Raw genomic sequence first — 27,916 nt, forward strand, 5'->3', positions numbered from 1 at the left:
CCTCTATTTTTCATTCTGTTGGGAACAGTGAATATGTGGAAACAGATTATATAATTAATTATATAGTTAATCTCATGTTTGTTTCTTTGTTTCCATGTTTTTATAGTATGGATGGCTTCAGAGTGGTTAGACTAGAGGAGGTCCTAAAGAATGTAGATATTCTTATTACATGCACAGGTAAGAATGAGGTTAGCAGAGCTCATGTAGATAAAAGTAAAACAAAATACGATTTATGAAGGTTTTCTTTAATGATTTAAAAAAACAATTTACACTAAAGAATCTTGTGAAACACAATTTTCATCATTTGGCAGTGCCATTGAGACAAGCTCAGAGTGCTTTTAAGTTTTTCATGATAGACTAACCCAGTGATTGCTGTATGGAAGTTTCCAATTCGACCTTTGCCCAAGATGACCAGACACACACTCAAAACTTTTAGATACAAAATATTTGAATTACATGTTTGAAGTGCTGCACAATGTAAATAAGTATTAAACTTACAATAAAATAATTGTGTGAGATTTTTTTTCTCTCTTTAGGTAACAAGAATGTTGTTCAGAGACATCACCTTGACAGACTCAAGAATGCTTGTATTGTGTGTAACATGGGACACTCCAATACAGAGATTGATGTGGTAAGTGAGAATTCAAGCAAAATAGTTAAATGATTGCATTATCCTCGTTCAATGAGGATGGAGATGATAAAAAGACAAAGTCCATTTTACTCTGATATGAGATCCACTGTTACACACTGTTACACAATTGTCTCTTGCAGATTTGTATGATAAATATTATCTACTAATAAATTTCTGATTGTATACTTAAATGATGGATCCATATTATGATATAGGAAAACTAAATTTTCAATCTGCCAAGGCCAGTTGCCTTATACGTCTTTCTGTCTTAAGAAAACTTAGCTTTCATGAAAATTGTGATGAATTGTGGAGAGATATGGAAGACACTCTTTATTTTATCACTTATCAAGTTTGAAACTATAAGGGTGAAAAGGGTTATATGAGGAGAGAAGTAATGTTAACCCTTCTAATTACAGTCGTGTGCCCTTCAAAGCATTTGTATGTATATTTACCGTTGATAAATATTCTACATGATAAAGAACTTGTTGCAATAAGTCATTTTCTTACTTGATAATTTTTTGCTCTTTGTCTTTTTGAACAGGAGAGTCTACGTACACCTGAGTTGGTATGGGAGAGAGTACGTCATCAGGTAGATCATGTTATCTGGCCTGACGGTAAAAGAATCCTTCTTCTGGCTGAGGTAAGTTCTTTCTTAAATGTAAAGAAATGGAATCATGATTTGTTTGGCCTTAGGCAAGTCAAAGATAGTCTGCATACACAGACTCTGATTTGACACAATTCCTAAAGCCTTGAGCCAAGCCTAACTCTATAATCTGGCTGTGTAGATAACCTTGTCGGGAGCAGCTAAAGTACAGAGCCTATGGTGTGCAGTCATCATAGTCTTACTGTGCAGACACTGTCAGTTTACAAGAGTTTGTGCCTTCAAAACTAAGTCAGATATTTGTTAGTGGTAGTGGTTTGTGAAAAACATATTTTTATGCCTCCGTTGCGAAGTAGCCAGAGGCATTATGTTTTCGGGTTGTCCGTCCGTACGTCCCGTTCTCGTGATCGCGTTATCTCAAGAACCAACTGATGGATTCCTACCAAACTTTGGTCATGTATGTAAGTGGCAGAGCCAATGAATTGATTAGATTTAGGGGTCACAAGGTCAAAGGTCAAAGGGCTCATTATGTATGCAAAAATAGCTTGTGATCGCGTTATCTCAAGAACTGATTGATGGATTCCTGCTAAACTTAGGTCATGTATGTATCTTGCAGAGCCAATGAATTGATTAGAGTTTGAGGTCATAGGTCACAGGGCTCATTATGTATGCAAAAATAGCTTGTGATCACATCATTAGAACAGGTGGACAGATTACCATGAAACTCAGGACATGTATGTATCTTGCTGAGGCAATGAACTGATTAGATTTTGCGGTCATGAGGCCAAGGGGCTCATTATGTATGCAAAAATAGCTTGTGATTGCATTATCATTAGAACCGATGGATGGATTACCATCAAACTCAAGACATGTATGTATTTTGCATTTGGGTTCATGAGGTAAAAGATCAGAGGGTCATACATGTATATGGGAAATAGCTTGTAATCACGATATTCTGAGAACCTGTTAATGGATTACAACTGAACTTGAATTTGAAAAATTTCTTCCTTTTTGGTTTGTAAAATTGCTCTATGACGGAGGCATCACTTTCGACTGCGCGCAGTCAAAGTTCCATCTAGTTTGTAGTTAAAAGGTTTTATTACCCCACTGAAGATATAGTTCTGAATTATTCGGTACTTGATTTGATTGGGAATAAATGGCTCTATCCCTTTTTCTCTTTTGACAGGGTCGTCTTGTGAACCTTAGCTGCTCTACTGTACCATCGTTTGTGGTTTCAATCACAGCCTGTACCCAGGGTCTTGCTCTCATTGAACTCTTCAATGCACCTCAAGGCAGATACAAGCAAGATGTCTATCTACTCCCAAAGAAACTTGGTAAGTGACTTAAATGTAGACTTATGTTTTCTGTTGTCTTTTCTTGAAAGATTTTCCAATACAATTCTTCTTTATCCTTATGAAATGATTGTTAATTTATATGGCATGCATTTAAGCAATTAATAACTTATTGAATATTAAATATATTCTTCACATGAATGAAATGTGATAAACCCTTCATATGTAATCAACTGCTTTAAGGTCCAAAGTTTTATATGGCTATGATGATTATGATGATTGGTACATAATAAATATAATAGCATATGATCAATATAATACTTAAGCTCAAAGTAGTATGTTGCATTTTATATAACAAAACTAAACAAAACAAGGATCATAGCTGCTATAATGTTTAAAATTTGCATGACTTTGACAATCTTTTCAAACGTTGTATCATCAGATGAATATGTAGCGACCCTTCACCTGCCATCATTTGATGCACACCTAACTGAGTTAAGTGATGATCAAGCAGGCTACCTAGGACTCAACAAGACTGGTCCATTCAAACCTAATTACTACAGGTATGTAGCACATAAAACAGAGCTGGGCAAATCCAAGCCATCCTGTCCTATACCAGGGCTCCACACCAATGTTTTTTTTTGTTTTTTTTGTTTTTTTTGTTTTGTTTTTTTTTGGGGGGGGGGGGGGGGGGGACGATCCGGATTGAACTTTGGACAGTCTGTATGCATGAACCATTTGTAAATACTTCAAAATGTTGGGGGTACCATGTACCATGTGTCTTGGACCCCGTTCTCACTCACTTTGAAAGTGGTCTTAGTTAGAACGCTCCAGACCGCTCCAGAGGAACGGGTCTTGAGGAACGGTTTGCGAGCGTTCACACTCCGAGCAGTTTTTATGGCTCAAACCGCTCCATGAGTCAAAGTGGTCTTGTTGCTATGGCAGCTCAGGTAGGCGGGTCAATTTTTTCGCGTGCGGTATCCAAACCCTATGTCACCTGATGTCCCGTTCGCGACGCGTCCCGTATACATGTATATGTGTAGTGCCTGCCCGATCGCTCATCGCGCGGAACGTCACTTCCGTTCAAAGTACGCTTTCCGTTCACTTTGCACGTTAGAGCGCTCTGGAGCGCTCTTAATAAGACCCGCTCCTCAAGACCACCTCGGAAGGTGGACTTCTGGAGCGGTCCAGAAGTCCGCTTCCTGGACCACTTTGAGCGTTCTCACTCACCTAAGAACCGCTCCTGAGGAGCGGGTCTTAGTTAGAGCGCTAAAAATGAAGAGCGCTAAAACGAAGTGAGTGAGAACGGGGTCTTAGGTACCTGTTAGTGTCGAGCCCTGCCTATATATTTAAAAACAATCACCTCCTAGATCTCGGCATGCTTGATGTCTGTAATAAGGTGATATCTCTACTGAAGCTTGGATCAGATTAGATATCAAGTCATACCTCTAATGTCCATTCATGTTCAGAATTCCATAATGCTTGGTAAGATATGGGACATGAAATTAACAAATATCCCGGAAGACTTACCAAGCATTTCTACTTCAAATCTTTGGCAATTAAGATAGAGAAATTTGAAAGATGTGAAGCACCTTCATTGTGCTTCATGCTTGTTCTACACCAATTCACATGAATATATTGTATGCTGTTAAAATTTGTATCTGTCAAATATGAGAAATCAATATATTCCATGGTATGTTTTTCCTTATACTCTTCACAGCTATTAATAACATTCCTGAATGTATGAAAAAAGGAGAAAAGAAACAAATCTTGTTACACTCTGTACAATTATATTCTTCCCTGAAATTTCCAGTATTAGTTTGAATAGAATTTAAAAGCACAAATTCACCATTTATAGTTTTGACTAGAATTTTTAATCAAGATTTTAATAGACAAAATCAAATGTTTTTGTTTACAGATATTAACTGGTACCTCTCCTGACTGATTGTGTAGAGGCTCTCTTCCTATTACCTTCCATGCCATTGTAACCCTCGACGGACAAGTATTACTCATCAGACGTGAATATAGTTTCATAGAGTATTTTCCTATCCCTCAAAACCAAAATTTAGAGAGCCATTACAAATATATATGTCTACATTCTGCTGTTGTATTTTGCAAATGAAATGATATTGTGTCCAACATTTTTGATGTGGTAAAAATATATTGACATAATGTGTGAGAGAGGAGTAAGATGTGTTTATTAGCGTGAGAGATCTAGATAAAGAGTTACAAGTGCAAGGGATTGGGTCTTCTCAAACTTATATGCATGAAGAAACTCTAGTTTGAAGTGTGTATTCAGTGACAAATTTAAATATCTGTGTTACATGCATTAATTAAGGCTTGTTCAGATATAACACTGTAAACCGCTGCAAAAAGGCCACAACGCTTTTTAACAAAGGACTTGCTCTTATTCATTGACCCCTGTGTTATCAGATTCTGAAATGTGAAGCTTATTACACTCAACTTCATCACAAAAACTAAACGCAGCGGTTTTGCTGTGTCATATCTGAGCGTGCCTTTAGAATGGCAGGGAACCTACAAGAGTGATACAGTGTATTATGTCATCTACCCCCCCCCCCCCCCATTTATGTCCGGTTAAGTGTGTGAATAGTAGGTGGCATTATAATGATATACAAATGTGTATAATTGAAAATGAACTCTTAAGCAATACATTGTAACAACAAATTCTGTAAATGTGCATTTCAGTTATTAAATGATTTGTATATTAACAAGGAATGATCTGCTAATGTTAGAGAGGTAGATTTTTTGTTTTGTTTGTTAATTGCAGAGAATTTATTACTAAATCATGTAATGTATTGAAGCATGTACAAAGCCACTCTAAAACTTCAAAATAAGAGTAACGACTAATGATGTCATGTTATATCAATTACAAATAGTAAATTGAAAATGTATTATTTAGTTCTCTAAATTGTTATCTGCAGGGTGAATATAATTCTCACTGATATACAATGTAGGGTTGAGGTATTTGGTGGTATTTGAAAAATGTCACCTGTATGGTGTAGCCTTAAATTGATGTTAAACACAGTAAAGTGGCTGAATGGATCTTGTTCCTTTCAAAATGGTGAGAGCAATGCATGCTGTAAGAGAGAAGATTATCAAATTTAAAGTCCATTTGGGGGTCAATTAAAATATTCTCCCTTTTAGTATTAAATGCCGTACTTCATTATCCCTCTACTTCATAATAATTATTGCACATGGCGATTTCTCTCTCTAATGTACCATACATACCATGACAGTTAATGTTTTACTATGGCAACTTGAAGATATCCCAATCATAAGTGTTGAAAAATAAATTACTTGCTAATCTAATCTGTAACTATAAAACATGTGTATACAAGTGTGTAACAGGGTATGCAAAATAGTTGGGAGTGTAACTCAAGATCTATGATTAAAATGTTCCCAATTGACAATCAAATTCACCACTAGTATATTTAGAATCAGTAGTTGACTGCCAATACTTTGCATGTTTACTCTCTGTCATTTTTGTATAATATTGAGTTTACATGATTATAAAAATCCTTGTCGCAACTACATATGACAAAAAATAGTGAGCACAACCACCCCCTCCCCCCATAAAAAAAAGGTACCGGTAGAGGGAATTGATAAGTTTGTATTGTTAGACTGCCTAATGAGGATGCATTACCGTATTAAAGGGATTGTTGTATTACCCTCATTATTGTAAGTAGTAAATATTGTAACCATACATGTATGTGATTAAGTCTATAAATCTAAGGCACACACTTCACTGTGTCCATCATGCACTTTTCAGATTGAAAATTTAGTTTCAAAATGTATCAACTACATTGTCATTATTGTGAAAGTTTTCTTGATGCTGTTTTATGATCATTCAGCTCGCTCATACAAATGATGCAAACATCTAAATGTGATATCATATTTGGATATAAATTCTTTGATTAATTCTTGATAATGAGTTTAGACAATTTGTGAATTCTTGAAGTATAAAGTCTTCTGCACACTGTTACCTTGAGTTTTAACCGTATGTGGATGGTCATATCAGTCAGGCTTGATCTAATTTATGCACAAAAAAGTATCACCTTATTGATGTATTGCAAGTGATTGTTTGATACTACATGTACTTGTAGCCAAATAATGAGATATATACTAGTATTCGACTATTGGTAAGAAAAATGAAAGTGTTTTTGTGAAGTGTTTTTGGCAAAAATTGCAACTTAATTTCCATAGTAATGTTTACCCTTAAAGTAATGCTATGTGTGATTGAATCAGAGGGCAACGGTGTAAGTCCCGTTTTGTATATTTTGATTATCTTGAGTAGCATATAGTCAGGAGCAGAATGAAACAGTCTGCTAAGAGCCAGAAGGACATCTACTTCAATCATTTGATATAGCATTAATGCCTTTCTGGCTTTAGCAAAAGAATTGTATTTTTCTTTGTCTTGTCTTCAAAGTTTTGAACTGAAGGAAATTTAACCTGCATGTTTTGCAGGTGTTTGGCAAGTTGGCGATACATCAACTGATGAATAATTAATATCATTAGGGACATCCCTAAGTATACAAACTTGATACAAATTAGCTGAGTTAAATTAAACTTCTCTAATTAAAGTATCTATTGTTCGGATATGATTGTAATATTACAAAAAATACATGTATAGTGATCCTGCATGCCTAAATGCAATAAATTTCTCAAACTATTGGAAGAATCATTTAGAAGTAATCTTTTCATTCAAACTCTGTCAAGGATTGACATCTGTCATGTTGCCTCATCTGATATTCATAGATAATTATCTTGCCTGAATCATATAAACATCTATCAGATTCCTATTCTATTTGCTCCAAGCTAAAATTATGCAGTTTCAAATTTTGTACATGCTCTCCTTTTCAGACGTAATTTTTGTTTTGATGTTTAGTTTATTACTTTTATTTACTTCTTTCTTTTTTCTTGCCAAGTACACACATGCCTAAATGGTACTCAACTTTGTGTTATTTTGCTTCCTCCATGAATCCACCATCTTGATTTGTAATTGGGAGTCAGATTGGTCACATTCCAATTATATATATATAGAAAAACAAACTTTTTTATCTTGTGTTTCTTTAGTTTGGAACACAGATTATAGAATTAACTATTTTCTTTCTGAAGTGATTCATACTAGCAATTGTCTAAAATTTCCATTTTTTCCAAAGAAACCTTTATTTTCCAAAGATTTTTAGAATATAATATTGAATGGCCTCAAATTTGCAGAAGTTACAGTGACGACATAACATGTGGACCGATCGGTTCACCTATATAACTGAGCTGATGAGCCATACTTAATCAATGCAAATTTATTGTGAATATGGGTACTCCACATAAGACAATGTCATCAAGTCGATAGCAAGTTTTTAGGTTGATAATTTCTGATTTTCAATGCTTTCAGAGAGCTGATACTCCTCTGACAGACACTAAAATGGCATATACTTGAAATTATTGTAATCTATGGCTTATAATTCATCCATTTCATTTTTCAATTCGGATATGTTCTTTAATGAATTGGCAAAATTTATATTTAGCGTAAATTAGTATATTTCCAGTCGTAACAGCTGGTATGTAACAAAAATATTGAATGACAAGGAGTAGAGCTGTGATCTTGTCATCTGAAATGAATGAGGAGTTTAGAATGCATGTAGCATTACCAGTTACTGGATATGAGATATATATGACTGCTTCAGATGGTATATCATTGCCGATAATAAATATGAATAATGAGAAAAGGCGTTTTTATGTGTCCTTTGTGATCAAACCATTTGATGGAAAGTTGGTCGTCAAGATCAAAACAAAATATTGTGCTCAGAATTTTAGGTTCTCTTCTTGGTTTACACCTTTCATTTATGTATATTATCATCACCTTCACTATCATCATCCTCCTCCAGGTATAGACCAGTTTTGGAAACACCCCCCTCTCAAAAAACGAAATGGAAGCTCTTATTACCAATCAATGTTTTGACTTGATGATACAAATTTTGCTTGGAAACTGCCTACTAATTGATATATTTGGTAAACTGTTACATCTATCCGCGATAGATATCGCGTCGTCCCATATACATCTTTCTGTGTATAGTGCTTGCAACTTTACCAAGACTGGGCCAAATTTCCTATCATTTTGATGATTCCAGAACCTTGCTAGATGATCAACCATTTTTGATCGATTCCACAACGTTTCTTTCACAATGCAATCGCATGACCAGAACTTGTCTATACCTTTAATAATCACCATCAAAGTTGCTATTTAAGTATTTGCTACCTCTCCCAATAGAGCAACCAAGGCGTAAGGCATGCCAAAACACCAAATTTATTTGGCCCATCTTCATCTTACAGTCGGCAAAATGTCTGATCTCTGTCCGAACATGAATATTGTGATTGAACACTCTATAGTCGTATCTTGCCTACAAAGATTGCTTTGATTTCAAGTTTATGTTAGAGTCAACCTTCATATCTGGACAAGTGAACATTTATATCAAGCTCCAATCTGGCAAGTTTTGGTTGCCCTAGTTTACATTATCACTGTACATTTTGTACTGATGAATGCACTGTACACACTTTCAGACTGACAAATGCAAGTACACAGTACTCAATCACACACACAAAAATGAGTTTTGACAAAATTTACTGTGCATATAAAAGCAATACATGTAGCACTGTACAATGTTTAAAACTTCTATACCTGTACAAAGTGGGATCAGGCATATCATGAATTTACCAATAGAAAAGAACTCTGATATCATACATATTTCATAGTTATTTACACTTAAATTTACCAAGGCTCAAATAAATATACTTCATAAGTTTTAAGTTTAAATTGAAATTAATAAAACAAAAGTCATTGCAATTCATTCAATAGATGAATATGTTGCAAATTTTTAATTAAGCATGATTTAAACCTTTAGATGTATGTCAATCTGCTTCAAAAATATTCATATCTAAAACATGAAATGACAACAATTATATCAAACTAGAATCAGTTATAAGAAGAAACTTGAAAATGGGAAGAGTGTCATAAACTTATAACACTCTACATTTTTGACACATGGGCAGGATGGACAAAAAAAACTGTATGGTTTAACATTTCAATCTTGAACATGGGAATCCATTGAGAAAAATCACTTGTTCCCTGTCACCTTTGCTATAGGCTACTACATGAAGTGTACAATGCTCTTTGGTAAGCATTGAGTTAAACAGTCCATAGTACTGTTGAATTTCAATCAGCATCTTACATACATGCAAACAAGTGAGGTAGAAGAACTTCACATGTAAGTAGCCAAATGCAAGTCTAACAAAATGAACAATTAACCGAATTCCCCTCTTTCAACAATAATTCCACAAAAATGATAACGACAAGAAATTCAAAGGGAATTCATGCCAAGCTTGACAATGGATATGTCCATTTTAGTAAGATTCTCGAGTCTTACTGTTCTACCTATCATGGAAAAGATGGGGGGGGGGATTTAAAAAAAACTTTTCCCCATGCATTCATTTGCTTTAACATGCACAAACATTGTGACAAAGTGCTTGTTGTGCATTAAAAAAAGGTGAATTCAGAATACAACCTGATCAAGTAGGGAGAATAGAGTTTTATCCCAACCCTGATGATAGAAAAAAAATTATAAGAATAGTGACTGCACCCTAAACAATAGACATGTATAGGCAAGAAAACACAATTTGTGTGCTTACATGATGCTATTGAACAACTACAAATCCTACCAGACACCCTTATTAAAAAAACGTGGCCTGGATGGAAAATTACAAATTTTGCAAAACAAATACTGATATTGAAGTGAGTTGAATGTTGTGAACTATACAACCAGCTCATCATGTTGGCAACCAAAATTTGAAATAAAGAGGAGTGCATGTTATGAGAAGGACATTAATTATATACCCTCACCATCAAAACGTAATTATACATTCTGTCCATGCTTCCTGTGAATGGGTCCCTAAAATGCATTCATGCAAGTTTGAATTTTACAGTAGTTAAGCACCTTTCCTGTTAGCAATGTACACCAATATTTGTAACATTGAATCACACACAGATAGCCACGAAATGTTATATTATGCGGTTCCCTCACACATAATAAAATGATGCTCAATGTGAATTTTCCCAACTGCTAACAGCACCTGCAAAGTTTAAGACTAAGGTTCTGATATAACAATATTCATTACCTCAATATAAAAAGAATGTGTTGTTGTTTTGGAAAACCAAGTACAACACATGATCTAAATAGAACAAAATTCAACAAGCTGGACAGCATGGGGACGATCAAATATTTCTCCAATGCAAGAACCCAATCCTCTCTTTCAATATCAGCAAGAGAAATTTTGAAAATTGTTGATCGTCTTGAAATAAAGGAGATGTCATATTAATTTCACGACCCCAAAAGCTAACTGAAATGAATAAGAACAAAAACATCAAACAAAACAAACAGAAAAAAGATAAAAGAAAAGAAACTAACAAGTCAGACCAGCTGACTGTATGTTTCTATCTGCAATGTCAATCTGTTAGGTGTATGGGCCCTGCCTTACAAAGAGATGAATTGATGTGGATTGATTGCAATTCCTCCAATCAATCATAGACTTACAAACTTCCATCTCTTTAGTACATGCTTGCTATTAATATCAAGTTTTGACTGATTTGAATTGATCACAAGTATTTATGAGACAAGGCCAAGATATAGTTATGAATGAGCAATGCCAAACTGCAATCTCTCAACAACAAATTATTGTGCATCAACATTTCCTGAAATCTTGTCCTGGGCCTGTGGGAAAGCTCAAGACCACCATCCTTGAGAAGGGCAATGTGTTGATGATTGGTGCTATGTATGTTGATCATGTGATGCTGCATTGACTACTAGAGTAGCTACTTGAGAAGGGATTGGCTGGGATTGCATGACAGCATTCTTAATAGCTGCCATAGTGGTTCCTCCGCCACTCTGCTGAGCAATATTCACATTTGCGATCTGAATGGGCTGTCCATCTCCTGCTACAACTGTCTGGTACACCGAAGCCGGGATAACAATACCTGAAGAATAGGAAAATCAACAAAGATTTATTTTGAATGATTAATTAACAATATCTAAGTATGCAACTGAAGTACTGAACATTCACTAAAGTAATGACAAATATTATGTAGATTAAGGACCCAATTTGAGGATCATGTTATGTCATATTTAAGCAGATTGTGCCTAATCCAGCTGGTCAAATCATTTGCTTCTGATCGCTTTGAATAATTTGACAAGATGTATCAGAGAGGGCAAGAGTTTTCTTCATGAAGTACTCAGAAAAATCCACTAGTTTGGTTAACATCATATACACTGCCAATTCAATATCATCTTACAAGCATATCAAAATTACAAAGCTTTCCTATTTGGTAACTCTAGAAAATTGCTCAACTAGTCCATGTGTGACAGTATGTGCAGAGATTTCTGATCCAGTAGGTCACAAAATCAGGGTATGAAAGAAGTTACACGTACATATAATGTATTAAAAAGAGGGGGGGGGGGGAAGCATTTCAAGATGAGAACAAAGTTGTATTTAATGCAAAAACTGCAACAAAAATCATATTGAGAACAGCCTTAACTCATACACTTGACTTGTGCATAGAATGAATGCCTTTCTGACTCTTGACAGACAATAAGTTGAATATAAAGCAGCCTTGATTCTTACCTTGTGCTGTGCCATCATTTATAGCTTGGAGCGATCCATCGCTTGCTAGAACAAGTTGAGTGCCCTCTGGCAATGTGGTTACTGTTTGCCCTTCAGTCAACTCGCCCTGATATATGCACAGATTGTGGGACATACAATACATGTACAACTCTTAATGGTCGTTCTGAGAAACACATGATATATATTATTTCTCACTGTGTCAATAGCAAATGTTAGAGGCGGTTAAACATCAGACATGAACCCAGATTGGATTGGGCTTAATTTTCACTCGAAATGTAAAAAATAAGGCTACAAAAGGCTGACAGGAAAGAAAATAAGGCATTTCATATTTCTTTGCAACTGAACATGTACTAATATCTGACAGATGTATCAGAGAGGGCAAGTGTTTTCCTCATGAAGTACTCAGAAGAGTCCACTAGTTTGGATATCATCACATACACTTTCAGTAGGCCTAACTTTCTGTATTCATATATTTTTTAATACAGCGTTTACATTATATGGAATGGCTTTGAGGGATGACATTACACTGTATTGCCCTAGAAACACACACCATATGATTATATCAGGGGCAATGCAGTCTCATATCACCCCCCCCCCCCCCCCTCCACACAAAAGAATCAAATCCTATCATATCATAATCATCTGTCTGTTTTACACCAACAGATGTATAAGATACAAGTTTGTATATAAAATTACAAGGAACATCCATACTAATAGACCAGCTGTTTCAGTGCATGCATCTATGCTAGATGCATGTACATTTGTATGTACTTGCAAAGTTGTGCTTTCACTCTGTTCCCTCTCTCTACATATTCCCCAAGCCAGCACTTCTATTCTCCTATGCAAGTGATTTAGTTTTTCCACAGAATTGTACGGAAATGTGTACTTGCACCCCAAACACACACAAACACAAACGCATAAGGCATTATCTTACATCTCCTCCTTGTGCAGCAGCTACCTCAGCCAGAGTCTGTACAGCTTGTGTAGCCTCTGCTTGCTGATTGCCTAGTGCATGCTGAATCTGCAGAGGCTGAAGTCTTACTTGCTGAAGAGTCTGAAGATTGGTTAACTGTTGTACTTGCTGAAGGTAGCAAAATACAGTAAATATTGACAAATTAGCAATAAAACTACATTAGCTCATCAATATCGAATGCAAATAAAACTGCTAAACTTCTCATTCCGTAAGCTATTTAAATATGTACAATTACTAATTCATAGATTATTTCCAAAATTTTAAAAATCTGCAACTTCAATGGTTCCCTAAAGCCCAAATAGGTACTCTTCTCCTAAAATGATGGTTGCCTCCATGTTTCATGCACAATTGTAGAAATCTTTTAAATAGTGTATGAAAAGTGCTTTCTTTGTACTGTATTTGACAGATGTATCAGAGAGGGCAAGTGTTTTCCTCATGAAGTACTCAGAAGGTTCCACTAGTTTGGTTAACATCATATACATCTCAAATCACCGGAATGCCAATATTACCTGCATTGAAAATTGGCCAATGTTCAAAATATCAAATCTGATATTGTAGCATATGAAGTTGTCAGCTACCTGATCGAACATACTAACATCCTGTAATTATTATCACATCTAAATGTATCTATTATGAAGACTCAGATAATAAAACTCATTTTATCACAATTTATTGACCGAGATTATTCCAGACATCTTAATTTTTCTTAAAATACTCTTTATTTTCTAAGATTAGGTATAGAGAAATTATTACCGTAACATCCGCCAGGGTTGCTACAGTAGCTCCTGTATCAACCTGGATAAGGGAGACTGTCCCATCAGGGTTGTTGATTGTGTGTACCACAGCATGGGATGGTAGTAGGGTTGCTGTCGGTAGTGAAGCAACCTGGTTTTGAGAGGCCTCTATCTCCTTGCACTTATCTTCAATAAACTCTGGCAAGAGGTCATCCCTTCCATGATGCTTGTAGCAGTTGATGACAATCGTACGCAAAGCGTGGGTCCATGAAACCTGTAAATGTAGACAATACGTTGCAAACATTAAGTCCTAACTAAAAGAACAATCTAGAATTAGATTTTTTTGAAGATAATATATATATCACCAGGCACAAAACAGTCACCAGATATGATTTTTTTAAGTATAGGTTTGCCTCGAAAAAAGAATCTCAGCTTTCAAATGATATATACATGTAGCTCATCACAGTTGGATGTTCCAAACCCGATTAAAAATGAGAAGAATGTCAAGTCTTATAGAATGTTACTTAAGAGGAAAAAAGGTGTTAGCAGGGGTTTTAAGTCTGTAGTCTTTTCAGGCACTCTCGACTCACAAGGTGCTGTGCAAGGTGATAACAAGAGGATTAGAAACTGTATACAAAAATTGTGAAGGGATTATCAAATTGTCCTCAAAATTAGCAGGCCAATTTAAGTACATGCTTTTCTTTATTTTGACTAAGTATCAATCCAGCAGCTTACTCTATTTTGAAGTTATAATAGGAGATCAATAAGAGCAGTGTAGCTAGGGTCATAAAGAAATTGAAATTACTACAACAAACTCAAGATCAGACAAAAACAGGGCTACAAAAATGCCCCAAATACTACTTTTACATTATTTTATGATTGCTAAGTTGGGAATTACATAGAAGAGAGTACATTCTTTCAGGAAATACTAACAAGTAAAATTTGACCATCCTGACCAAAAGCACCTTTAAGTCATAACTAAAAATCACACTATGCATCTTTTTTATGTTTTTGTGGTGCCTGGTCACATATACAAAAGCCATTAAAATCAACAGGACATACAGAACTTGGGTGTATCAGAGAGGGCAAGTGTTTTCCTCATGAAGTACTCAGAAGGTTCCACTAGTTTGGTTAACATCATATACACTCAAATCTTTGCTAATCTACACAAATCTATGTTTTCTACCAAATTAACCATTATTACCTTCTTTTTTTTTATGAAGTAAATTTAGTTAGTCTATTTCCAACCCATGTCCTGGATCAAATGTTTGATCATTTGAACTATGTAAGCTGGTCTAATAATGTTGATACCCTGCCAATGGAATGAGCTCCATGCATACTCTTGTTTACCTTTCTCTTTTCATCTTCTGATCTGACATCACTTCTCACATTAGCCCATGGCAGGTCAGATGGCCACCATACTGGCCTGCAGCTCTCCTTTCCCCATCCTGGCTTCCCTCTTCCCGTTGAGTACTTAAGCATGAGAGGTATAAATGCCCTTAGCTGGGCTTGGGTCATCTTGTTGACTGATGTAGGAATGCCATCGATGACCAGAGGAGGTAGCTCATACAGGTCTGAATTCTCATTAGACGGCTGGGGGGCTCTCTGTGCCAAGGCATTGTCAAGGTCTTGTAGGACTATTCCCTTCAAGTTTCTCATCTAAACGTCATGAAAACAATGAAACGAAAGATACAATATTTTTAAAAAATCATGAAAGTTGCTTGGTTAAGGAAGTTTCAAAATACATATTTGACAGATATGCATCAGAGAGGGCAAGGTTTCCTCATGAAGTACTCAGAAGAATCCACTAGTTTTTATAACATCATATACACTGCCGACATGTAGATCTAAATTCCAATATCATAATCACAACGAAGAATCCATACCATTTATTTTCACTGCCTATTTCATCATGTATACATGTAGTTCACCAAACTTCCAATTCCACAAAACAAGTATAAACTTGTCTTCAAACTGGTACTCTAGAATCATATTTTTTCATGAAAATGCCCAGCTTTTTTATTGTGATGAAACACAGGGGGAAGTGGGAGGGTCAATTTTATCTGACCATCCCAAATGCTGTCATATAAAATATACAATTTGCGGATTTTGCGCACACTATTACTGTTTTCACACTTGCAATATTTTGCTTAACCCCGTACTATAGGTGGGGTTAACCCTATTTAGCCCGGGGGGGGGGGGGGCTTGAGAAGCCCCCCCTCGACATTTTTCGCGATAATTTTTTAACGCAAGAAAATCTTGCACTGAAATTTTGTGACTTTTTTCTTTCGAGTCTTGCGCAACTTTTGAAAGAAATTTTTCGAAAATCGGACCTACCATTACAAAGTCACGTGTCCTTTTGTCTTCGCATGTCAGCCCGAAAATCGCTCATTTTTGTGATTTGTGTACAAAACATATGGAAATCTCATTTTTCAAATAAAGAGGTAAAACATTGGTTATTTGGTCTTGTTTAGATTTTAGGTGTTTATTTTGGGGTCAAAATAGTTGAATTATAGTTGGAAATGAAATAAAACAACAAAAACAATAAAATACATAAGTTAAAAAAACAAGGAAATACATAAGAAATTATCAAAACAATAGATAACATAAGGAATAACCCTGGTTTTTCAAATTTTTGTGTTGTATTATTATTCCAAATGGTCTAACAAATATATGTAGTGAGAAAGAATGCTTAAATATGAATAATGTCTGATTTATGGGCAAAAATGTGAATTTAATGACCTTATTTGCATAAATTACCATAAATATGCAAATGAGTGAATTTTTCAAAAAAATTGAAATTACCATAGTATTCTATACACTTCACTTGACATGTATGCAAATTTTCGCGGCGATCGGGCGTTTCACGGCCGAGATCACAGGGGGGGGCCTGAGAAGCCCCCCCTGGGCTATGCAGTTTCAAAATAGCCCGGGCTAAATAGGGTTAAAGGGTATCTTAGCCCCACCTATAGTCCGGGGTTAAGCTTATTCCACTTTCTTTTCACACTGGCAAAATGTTGCTTGACCCCATACTGTAGGTGGGGTTAAAGGGGGGGGTTTAGCCCCACCTATAGTCCGGGGTTAAGCTTATTCAACTTTCTTTTCACACTGGCAAAAATTTGCTTAACCCCGTCCTATAGGTAGGGTTAAAGAGGGGTCTTAGCCCCACCTATAGTCCGTGGTTAAGCTTATTCCACTTTCTGTTCAGACTCATATTTACCAAAGTGGGCTAGCCCCACCTATAGTACGGGGTTAGCTGGCCCTGCTAAATAGCAGGGCTAACCCCGCAATTGTGGTGCTAATTCCTGCGAACTCCGCAATTGCGGTGCCAAGCAAATGAATGAGAACAGAAACGAAAAATAGTCCGGGACTACGCAGTGGAACGAATTAATGAATATTCACGCTATGGCTAATAAGGGGCTAAGGAATTGCAGTGAGAAAAGCCAAAAAAAGTTAGTCCGGGGTTAAGGATAGTTCGGGGCTAAGCAAAGTACGGGGTTAAGCAAAACAAGTGTGAAAAGAGTACAAGTCATTTACAGCACTATTCAAATTCCCATAAAAAAAAAAATCTTTTTATATTATCATGCAAAGTGAGGTATGTTTAATTATTTTACACATTCAAAGTATCTTATTAAAAACTTTTATTTAAACAAAATATTGTTATCATTAAATTGATAGGTACCCACTTTATAATTTGCTTTTTAATCGGAGAGGTATTTTAAAGAAATGGAAACTTTTTTTCTCCACAACTAACATGCAATACTTACAATATTTTCCAGGGGAGCAGCACCAAATACTTTGAAATTGCCATCATGTTTGCCAGGAGTACAGGTTAGAACGACAGCTTGCTGCCCTACTCTGGTTGCATACTCATCAATGGTTGCTTTCAGCTTCCTACAATAATGATGATAAATGAAGGTAATACACTCAGCATAAAATGCAAGTAGACACTCTTAACTGTTAAATTAAATATGTATATCGAATTAAAGGAAAAATAATACTCTACCAAAATCAATTGAGATCAAGTTTTGAACTTTCACGCTTGAATGGGCACATTCATTTAACTGTTACAAGGTCTGATTAAAAAAATGGCAAAAATAGATAAAGTAACAAACAAAACAAAAACAAAAAAAGATCGAGACTTAAAATTTCTCTCTTTAAATTAACTCTTCAAAAATCCATGGTAAATAAAAAATGATATCACAGTCCCTTGATAAACACCTGTAAAATTTTGAGCAGCGTGTCATTACTATTAAACTAGGACTACACTGTATGTCAAAATGGCAGAATCATTAGAACTGCTCATAGAATAAAGTTGTTTATTACTTGTCTTGCATGATAATAATCGGGAGTGCCAGGAGGGTCAAATCTGACTGACATGAGCGCTAAACAAGAACCCACTATTATTATTATTGAAAGAACCTTTCTCTTTCAGCAGACTGCTGAAATCAAAAAATATTGCATCAACTTCACTTAACAATAAACATTTACAAATTATCTGAATAACTGGTGGGTGGAGAAGGTAACTAATTGTATGAAATTATTTAAAAAAAACACTTCCTTGGTTCATGCAAGTCTTAGAAAATTGTCCACATAGAAGCTTAGACAAAGGGGATAAATTGTTTCATGATAAATAGTTTGATGAAAGACATTACAAAAAATACAAACCTGATCAATCTTGTTTGTTGGCGACGCCGAATGGAAGGATTTGTCTCAAAAGAATGCGGTCTCTTGCGTTTCTTCCCTGTTGCTATGGCTGCAGCAGCAGCTACGCCTATAGGACCTGAAAACACAAATTCATGACATCCACAAGTATTACTCATGGCAAATATTTGTTATAACAGCTAAATTCTTGTTTTTTGTCTCTCAACTCATACATAAAGGTATACAAATTTATTTGTTATCAACAGGGGGACTGCAAATGTCTGATAAAGTGAGAGAATATGGTAAAAAGACTGAAATTAACTGTTTGGTCAATGCAAATAACAAAATACCTGTACCAGTAATGAAAGTATGAGCTGATAAAATTTTCTTCTGTTACTCAATAGTCATCTACATTACCGGCAGGGATCATGATTTTTCTTTCAAATTAAAAGTGAATTCAATATGTTGGTTTAAACTTTAAATCAACATTTCTTAATGAAATTGATTGTGTCAATATGTACTGATTATACTTGCTAACTACATATGAATATCAGTACTCACTATACTTTAAAAAAGTAGCAGTGACTGGAGTGTTGACTGCTTATTTCCATTAGATCCATTAAGATAAAGTTTGAGGCTTGGGAAAGAAAACTGATAATTTGATACCTACTGTCTGAAAAAAATTCTATTCTATTCAAAAGTAGATGGATCTTCGACTGCATGCAGTCGAAAATGATGCCTCCGCCATAGAGCGATTTTACAAACCACAACAGAAGCAATTTTTAGTTTGATTGTAATCCATCAACAGGTTTCAGAATATTGTGATTACAAGTTATTTTTCATACATTTATGGCCCTTTAATCTCTGACCTCATGACCCTAAAATCTAATAAGTTTATTGGCTCTGCAAAATACAAACATGACCTAAGTTTGACCAAAGTTTGGTGGTAATCCATCAATCGGTTCTTGAGATAACGCTCTGATAACGAGAACGGGACGTACAGGCGGACAACCCGAAAACATTAATGCCTCCGGCTCAGGGGCGTACGCAGGATTTTTTCAAGGGGGGGTTTTAAAATCTGGCCCAAAATATTTTGCTCCCGAAAATTTGAAAATCGCGCCGGCCAAAAAGTCGCTCAGTGGGGGGGGGGGGGTAAGCGGACACTTTTTTTCTTTTTTTTTTGGTAGTCCAAAAAAAAAATCGCAACGGCTCAGCCAACCGAAAAGTCGCTCAGTGGGGGGGGGGGGGGGGGGGGGGGGGGGGTAAGAGGACACTTTTTTTTTTTTTTGTATCGAAATTTGAAAATTAGCGGAGGCATAGAAAGAAAAAGAAAACCTTAGGAGAACTTACCAGATGCTGCTAATTGTGCAGAGACATCATCCGTCATACTTGAATTAAGCAAGTCTGAATCATCAAACGGCGTGTCCGGGGAGGACGGCTCACTGATATCTTCACTGATCATCATATTGAGTTTTTATATCCTCCTGAAGAAAAAGATGATAACCATATTTCAAGTTCAAGTTCAAATAAGGTTTTATTCATTACTTGTCAACAAGTCCGAAGACTAAAAATGCAAGTTTACATCAATATAAAAAAACATTCAAAAACATAAAGATAACATAGTAAATGAGGACAAATATATAACAATGAATACATTTTTAAGTTAAAAACATTAAAGTAGTAACAAAAAAACAAAACAAAATTTTTTTTTTTTTTAAATACAAGATATGAAATATTGCTAGCAAAAATGAATAAATGTTGACATATAAACAAATAAAATGTATACAGATACTTGAATTCAATTAACTGTAACATTGGAAAAATTGTAATTAAGTATTGAGTATTGAGTATTAAATATTGAGTATTAAAAAGTATTAAAAAGTATTAAATAGTATTACAATCGGAGTCTTGGCAGTGTGCTAATCACAAGCGTGATATGAGTACAGTATAATGTATAAACATATTGCACTTGAGAACAATGGAATTCCTTAGGTATTATTGGTTACAGTAAGAATAGCAGATAATTAAAGAATGTTGTACTGTAAAACATCATCAGAAGAGAATGAGGTGGAGAAGAGGAGGGAGAGACAGAAAGTGAGAGAGAGAAACAGAGAGGAGGAAGAAGAGATGAAGGGAGTAAGAGGAAGAGGCAGAGAGAGAGAGAGACAGACAGACATAGAGCTGAGAGAGAGGGAATGGGAGTGAAATAAAGAATAAAGAGGAAAGACCAGAACTGAAGAAGAGAAAAGGAAATTTGAAAAGAAGCAAGTTCGAATAGAAAAAAGGAATGAGGGAGTGAGAGGAAGATAAAAGTACATGCAATATCAAAATACGAATGAATGGAAGAACCCGCTTTGCCAATCATCATGGCAGTTAATATTGCACATAATTATATTGCTGAAATACATGACATACATGTATAACATACTGATAATTACCTAAGCCTCAATTTATCATTATTTTCAAAAAAAAATGGAATTCCTTAGGTGTTATTGGTCACAGTAAAAATAACATATAATTATAGAAATATAATTATAGAATGTTGTACTGTAAAACATCATAAGAGAAAAGAGGTGGAGAGGAGGGAGGGACAGAAAGTGGGAGAGAGAAACAGAGGGGAGGAAGGAGAGACAAAGGGATAAGGAGGAAGAGGCAGAGAGAGCAAAGAGAGAGAGAGAGAGAGAGAGACAGAGCTGAGAGAGAGGGGATGGGAGTGAAATAGAAATAGAGAGGAAAGATCAGAACTGAAGAAGAAAAGGAAATTTGAAAAGTGGCAAGTTCAGATAGAGAAAAGGGATGAGAGAGTGAGAGGAAGGATAAAAGTACATGCAACATCAAAATATGAATGAATGGAAGAACCTGCTGTGCCAATCATCATGACAATTAATATTGCACATAATTATATTATTGCTGATATACATGACATACAACATACTGATAATTACCTAAGCCTCTATTTATTATTATTCAAAGATCGAGTGAAAGATGGGATGGGGGAAGTTCGGTACCTCGTAGTTCTCATCTTAGGCAAGGACAAATCAAGTGCATTTCGCAGAATGCGGCTACAGTCATTAACTCTGCTCTCAGGCAGGAGATGTCGATGAACCTTAGATTGGAGAAGTGATTCTGCAAATCTTAGAGAAAGGGATGTGCGTCTCTCTTTAAGAGAGGAGACACCAAGATGAGATTGCAGTTCATCATAAGTTCTAGAGTCAGGGTAGGTAATAATCCTAAGAGCTCTCCTCTGAACTCGCTCGATGCTTACAGAGTGGTTGTTTGTGATCCCTGATGTCCAAACAGGTGCTGCAAATTCTAGCACTGGCCTGATGTACAACATGTAGATCGTTAATATAATCGTTAATCAAACTTCAAAGAACATATTACAAATAATGTAGTAATTAAAACTGTGTGATTGAAGTCAATAAACTGAGTTAACTAACAATAATAAATATTGGAATTTGAAGAAATGGAAGATCATGCAGTCCAAAACTCATACTGTTCAAAGATTTTGTTTGTATTTTACTATTTTCCCTTGTTTTTGGAGTAATATTACAATCAGTGTAGTGTACCACTCAGCGAATTTGCCCCCGAAATGCCCCAAAATCAGAAAAGAGCCCCCGTAAATTTGCATAAAGTTCAAGGCAAAACAAATTTTAGAGTGTTATTTTTATGCAGGCAAGCTTGAAAAGTAGCCCCCGAAAAATAAACATTAATTTTTTCCCTGGTACCACTACCAGTGCTGTTGGGTCCCACCATGCAACCTGTGTATATATCCGAGTAGCTATTTTATAACGCTTTGCACAATATTTCCCAATGCACCTCCAATTATTCAAATATTCCCGCATACCGTAAGTCTTTGTGACAAAGTTGAGATGAAGTCTCAGTTGTAGGTTATGTTAAAATGTTACTTCACAATTCACATCAACATTTATTCCATAATAATGGGGTAACACTAACAGGGGCGTTAGGTCAGGGTGACCAGATGTCCCATATACTTCATACTGCCTTAGTTACAGACCAGAGTTTCTGGGCCATCACCCTTACACAGGGAGTAAAAATAAAGTAAAAGTTACATATATTATATTGGAAACTCTAAAATCTTACCAACTTTTTGCTACCTACTTATATTACATGTACCAGTAACTAGACATATGTCTGTAGGCTAGTATATCACCTACAAATAAATCTAAATAGAGCTGTATAAAACAACTCTATATGCTTTACCCTCATCTAGATGCTGAACAGGCGATGATAAGTATTACCATAGAAGTAGAAGTAGAAGTAAATTAGTCTACATTAGCTTTCCTATTCACTAGACATGGTAGTGTAAACATTGATGGATCACCAAATATCCTAGACATGAAATTAAGTGAACATGAATCGTGATTAATTGAAGACAAATTAGTGTCACACTAAATTTTCTTTTTACTAGCAAATAAACCATCTCAACTCTCAAGTCCAGAAGATAACTTATAACTACATTTGTATATTTAAAAAATGTGTCTTTAATCCTTTATAGGTCTAGGCCTAGATCTAGTTTGTTACTATAATTTAAAAACGGGCTTGCCTCTGGGACAAGTTGTTTAGGCCTACCCAGACAAGATATTTGGTGAGGATTCTTTCCATCTCCTCTGCAATCTGGACTGAGCCTTGCTCTTGACTTGCCGTAGGCCTATGGCCAATTGGCCATGATCACGCTCCTGATGAGTCACATATCATTCATCACAGTAGACTACAGTTGTAGTAGGCTGGCTATAGCCTTAGCCCTTAGCATCCCGAGTGAGCTGCTCGCTAGTAGACGTACTAGATCTAGTAATAGGGTCTAGTAGTAATGACTATCTGGCCACATAATGAGTTCATTCGTGTCCTTCGTTTACATCACGGCGACCATTTTGCACTTGGCCTAGATAGGCCTAGTTAACTTTTACTACAGATGGACATTCCCACATAGTCTAGTCTACATACATTCGGCCAAATCTAAGTCAGATAACTCGCTCAATTTGTCTCCCTATCGATCTCCATACCGGATCAAGAGGATGCCAATGTAATGCCAAAAAATGGCCATAGGCCTATCAGGATATGCCCATAATAATTACTGGCAAGATCTTTATCTAAAGATTATCTTTTTCCCCATTGATAATTTAGAAAGAAGAAATCGCGATGGGAATGGATGGGAGCTCGAGCTCGGATCGGAGCACGTGCTGTCCGGTATACAAAAATACAAAAGTTCTTTCAACAATATTGCTCAGAAGTTTTCTGAGCACATATATCTCTAGCTCTATCTCTTGCGACTGCGTAGTAGACAGAGCCGGGGAAGCACCGGCGCAGAAAGCTGTTGGAGCAGCTCGTCTCATCGCGCAGACTCAAATAACAGTTGGCGAACCATTAACCTACACAGAGAGGACCAAACGAATCTACCCAAATCACCACCATCCGATAAAATTGTGGTCTTCACTCTCATTCAGAATTCGGACTGGCAATTGATTTCGTATAGTATGGATCATCTAGTGCCATTAACTAACAATTATCTGAATATATGAGGTTTAAAGCGCGGATTTGGGGAAACGCCAAGTGCTTTTTCTAAATCGTTGTCGATCAAACTTCCGAGTTTTCTGAAACGTTACACCGAGACCGGAGAGGCATTGTTAGACCTTTTAAATTTCATTAGGCGCGGCAAGCTTTCAGAGTATTCACGACATTTAACCCTTTAAAAGGAGGCAAAAATTGACACGAGTGAAGCTCCATCATTCATTTCATACAAAAAAATGCTAATTTCAGCCTCGACAATGCAAAGCACGGCAAGTTCGAGACCAAAATGGCGGATATTGCGACTGCGCAGATCCTGAATGAAGACAAAAAAATGAAGTTTCATTGCGATTCCTTACAAATAACACACTTATTCAATTACTGAAAATATTAAGAATTACACACAAGAAAAGCATGATAATTAATGATAATCACTGTAGCATTGAAATAGCTGACATACCAAATGAATAGCGAGAAAAACGGTCCAAATATTTGTCCTCTGTGATGATTTTCACATGCGCACACCGTTCGAAAAACAACGACTACTGAGCATAATGAACGTGTACGTGTGAGGTGCGTACGTGTGTGTAGCTAGCTAGTACAGTACAGGCAATGCATTATGCGCAATATTGAAGTGTATGTTGTACAGCGATATGCGCTTCGATCGCCTGCCTGCGCTGCGAGCTGCATGCACTCTGAAAAACCGGTTCGAGTGCTGGGGTGGGTACTCTGTGCCGGTGGGGTGCATGGGTCGATTGGCAAAGTGCATTGTAGACATGTCTGCTACCAACTTTTATCCGGATTACTCGGAACGTTTTTTAGTGGCAATAGTGGTTCTAGGGGGGGGGGGGGGTGGGGGGTTACGACTTTCCAAATTCCTTCAAGTTCCCCAAAACAATGACACCCAAGCCTCTAAAAAGCCCCGCCCACCCTATAAAAAAATCTTCTTAAACCGCTCATGGTTAAAGTATCAGCAATATTTTTTAAAAACAAAGAGGACACTTTTTTTTTTTTTTTGGGTATCGAAATTTGAAAATTTGACATTTTGCTCCGTTGGGGGGGGGGGTAAGGTCATCTTTTTGAGGTCGGCCATGGGAATTTTTTTTTTTTTTTTTTTAATTAAGGGGGGGGGGGGTTTAGGGAAATTTAGGGGGGGTTTACACACAAAAAATTACCAAAGGGGGGGGGTTTAACCCCCCCAACCCCCCCCCCCCCCCCCCCTGTGTACGCGCCTGGTTGTACCCATCATTGACTGAAGTCAGTTTACCGTCGACGTTTCCTTAAATTATTAGAGAAAGAAGACGGTTCGTTGTACCGTTCTCGAACTCTGATTTATTTTTGCAGATATTTTAGGAAGGTGAAATTTCGAGAAATATCTCATCGACTTCAAACTTTTCTCTCTTTTACTCTCACCCCTCCTCTCTCAGACTCTTACCCCCCCCCCTCCTCTTTTCATCCCCGTTTCTTTTTATCTTTTCTCTCATTTTTCCTTTCTCCGTTTTTTTCCTTCTCTTTTCTTTCTTTTCCTTTCTTTCCTCTCCTTCCTCTTTTTCTTTTTTTTTCTTCTCTTTATTTCTTCTCTTTCCTTTCTTTCCTTTCTTTCCTTTCTTTTCCTTTCTTTCTTTTCTTTTCATTTTCTTTTGCTCTTTTCTTTCCGTTTCCGTCTCGTTTTTTCCCTCCCCCTTTTCTCATTTTCCCGACGGCAGCGCAATTTGACCGACAATATATATATATATATATTTTTTTTTGGGGGGGGGGGGTCAGGGGGCCCGATTTTTTTTTTTTTTTTTTTCAAAGGTAAAATTTACGTTCGTATCCTATTTTTTACCGTTTTTTTTTTTGGGGGGGGGGCTAGGGGCCCGGTAAAATCGGGCCGTTGATCCGCGCCTGATAAATTGCAACAAAGCATAACGGTAAAACTGAATTACAAACACACGAGGACACCAAATGAAAACTTTAATATCCTTTGGCAAGATATTAACCTGCACTTGCTACTCTCCACCCAGGTGTTACATGGGTACCCGGTAGGATGCGACCGCTATTGTTGGTCAAACAGTTTTTGAGCGTCATGTAACGCCTGGCTGGAATGCTCCTGCAGAGAGTGGAGATCGTGCACACAATGTGGGCGGGCAAGCACTGAATCCAATGACCAGGGTAGTATATTTGTAAAGCGCTTATTGTAATAAGCGCTATATAAAACTTAAATATTATTATTATTCTTATTTGATTGTATAGTTACTCGACCATTATTCTCTACTTTCCTTTCGCAATACACATGTCGGGACACAATGTATATACTCAAAGTTGACGTGGTTGGCAAATTTCTTAGGGTTGGAGAGTGAGTGTAGGGGGTGTAGGGGTGGGGAAGGTGGAAAAGTGGTACCATGTCCACTAGAAAATACTTGTGATTCCACTTCCTCTCTCCCGTTTGTTTCGAATTAGGTTTTACCGCCCAATATCATCAGAGTTGCCAGTGGCGGATCAAGGAATTTCTTACCGGGGGGGGGGGCACAAAATGGCATGGGGTGAAATCAGTAGCGGACGCATGATTTTTCAAGGGGGGGCCGGGGGTTAACATTTTAAAATCGGGCCGAAAAATTCGCAACGACTCAGCCAGCCGCTGAATAAGCGGGGGGGGGGGGGGGGGGGGGGGGGGGGGTAAGAGGACACATATTATTTTTTTTGGTCCCAAAAAAATCGCAATGACTCAGCCAGCCGCTGAAAAAAGCGGGGTGGGGGGGGGGAGGCGGGGGGGATCAGCCCTAATCTGCCCCGGGTTGCATTCGAATTCATGAAGAGGTGTTTAAGTTTGAACGATTTTTGTCAACTTTCTGCTCTCGATCATGGTTCATTTTCATTCTTTTAACATTCAATTTCGTTTTATATCGTTCCTTTTAAATTGTATTTCATTCATTTAGAGAGAAATCCATTCATTTCAATGACCCGAAGTCAATGTTATTCAATTTCGCTCTTAAAGGTAAAGACCAGTAATGGTCATGCGATTGCATTGTGAAAGAAACGTTGTGGAATCGATCAGAAAAGGTTGATCATCTAGCATCTAGTATCTGCAAGGTTCTGGAATCATCAAAATGATAAGAAATTTGGCCCATTCTTCGTAAAGTTACAAGCACTATACACAGAAAGATGTATATGGGACTACCCTATCTCTCTCACCAGACCATGAGAGAAATAAGTTTACCAAATATATGAATTAGTAGGCGGTTTCCCGGCAAATTTTTTATCATCATGTATTAGTCAAAACATATTCTTTCACATGATTGGTAATGAGAGCTTCCATTTCATTTTTTGAAATTGGGGCGTTGCCAATACTGGTCTTTATTACCTTTAATACCAATTTCAATTTAATTTATATGCACACACCTTCGCACTTGAAAGTTCTAATTAAATTAGCATAAACAAGTTCTGTAGTTCTCATTCTTAGCGCATTTTTTCACGTCATATTTAATTTTCTTCACTGTTTTTAATTATGTAATTTCATTTTCATTTTTAAAGTTTCATCATGTTTATTTTCATCATTTATTTTCTTTCTATTCGAGATATTCATGTACTCTCCTCGAGCCGCTGCCATAGCAATTATGTATGCGTATATACGAGCTCTTACTTCAACTAAAGGCTCCGACGGTTTGTCAGAGGAATGAGATATGTCAATATAAGGCAAAGGTCCCATTTCAAGGTAGTAAGGTACATAAAGTTAACATAATATATTCAAAAAGATGCAGATTGCAAAGAACTTGAACAGTAAAAAAAAATTAAAAAATAAAATAAACGACTGCCCAAATGCGGGAAAACCTATATTAAAGTATT

At 36.6% G+C, this 27,916-nt stretch overlaps 2 protein-coding genes across 5 annotated transcripts in view; one reads left to right on the forward strand and one right to left on the reverse strand.

Moving 5' to 3' along the window:
• LOC592592 (S-adenosylhomocysteine hydrolase-like protein 1) overlaps positions 1-8,271 on the forward strand; it is a 35,185-nt gene extending 26,914 nt beyond the window's left edge. For both annotated transcript variants that reach the window (XM_031000569.1, XM_031000568.1), the window contains exons 8-13: positions 107-177; positions 537-631; positions 1,173-1,271; positions 2,419-2,566; positions 2,967-3,087; positions 4,443-8,271. In XM_031000569.1, the coding sequence (XP_030856429.1) occupies positions 107-177; positions 537-631; positions 1,173-1,271; positions 2,419-2,566; positions 2,967-3,087; positions 4,443-4,449 (541 nt within the window). In that variant the 3' untranslated portion in view covers positions 4,450-8,271. The remainder of the gene's footprint in view (positions 1-106; positions 178-536; positions 632-1,172; positions 1,272-2,418; positions 2,567-2,966; positions 3,088-4,442) is intronic.
• Positions 8,272-9,145: 874 nt separating this feature from the next.
• On the reverse strand, positions 9,146-24,705 carry LOC373404 (P3A2 protein). Of its 3 annotated transcripts, none has more exon segments than NM_214593.1 (9): positions 9,146-11,570; positions 12,215-12,320; positions 13,149-13,295; positions 13,941-14,195; positions 15,272-15,580; positions 17,689-17,815; positions 18,590-18,704; positions 19,916-20,049; positions 24,552-24,611. In NM_214593.1, coding segments are annotated over 8 exon segments (1,380 nt in total). In that variant the 5' UTR covers positions 20,031-20,049; positions 24,552-24,611; the 3' UTR covers positions 9,146-11,364.
• Positions 24,706-27,916: the final 3,211 nt, after the last annotated feature.

This window comes from Strongylocentrotus purpuratus, unplaced genomic scaffold (genome assembly GCF_000002235.5).
Source record: "Strongylocentrotus purpuratus isolate Spur 01 unplaced genomic scaffold, Spur_5.0 spur5_scaffold_6, whole genome shotgun sequence".
NCBI lineage: Eukaryota > Metazoa > Echinodermata > Echinoidea > Camarodonta > Strongylocentrotidae > Strongylocentrotus > Strongylocentrotus purpuratus.

Coding starts and splice junctions, on each gene's coding strand:
- LOC373404 (XM_011676475.2), bottom strand. CDS start 20,030: ATGATGATCAGTGAAGATATCAGTGAGCCGTCCTCCCCGGACACGCCG. Junction 17,816..18,589: donor CAACAAACAAGATTGATCAG/GTTTGTATTTTT, acceptor TCATTATTGTAG/GAAGCTGAAAGCAACCATTG. Junction 11,571..12,214: donor AAATGATGGCACAGCACAAG/GTAAGAATCAAG, acceptor CCTATTCTTCAG/GTATTGTTATCCCGGCTTCG.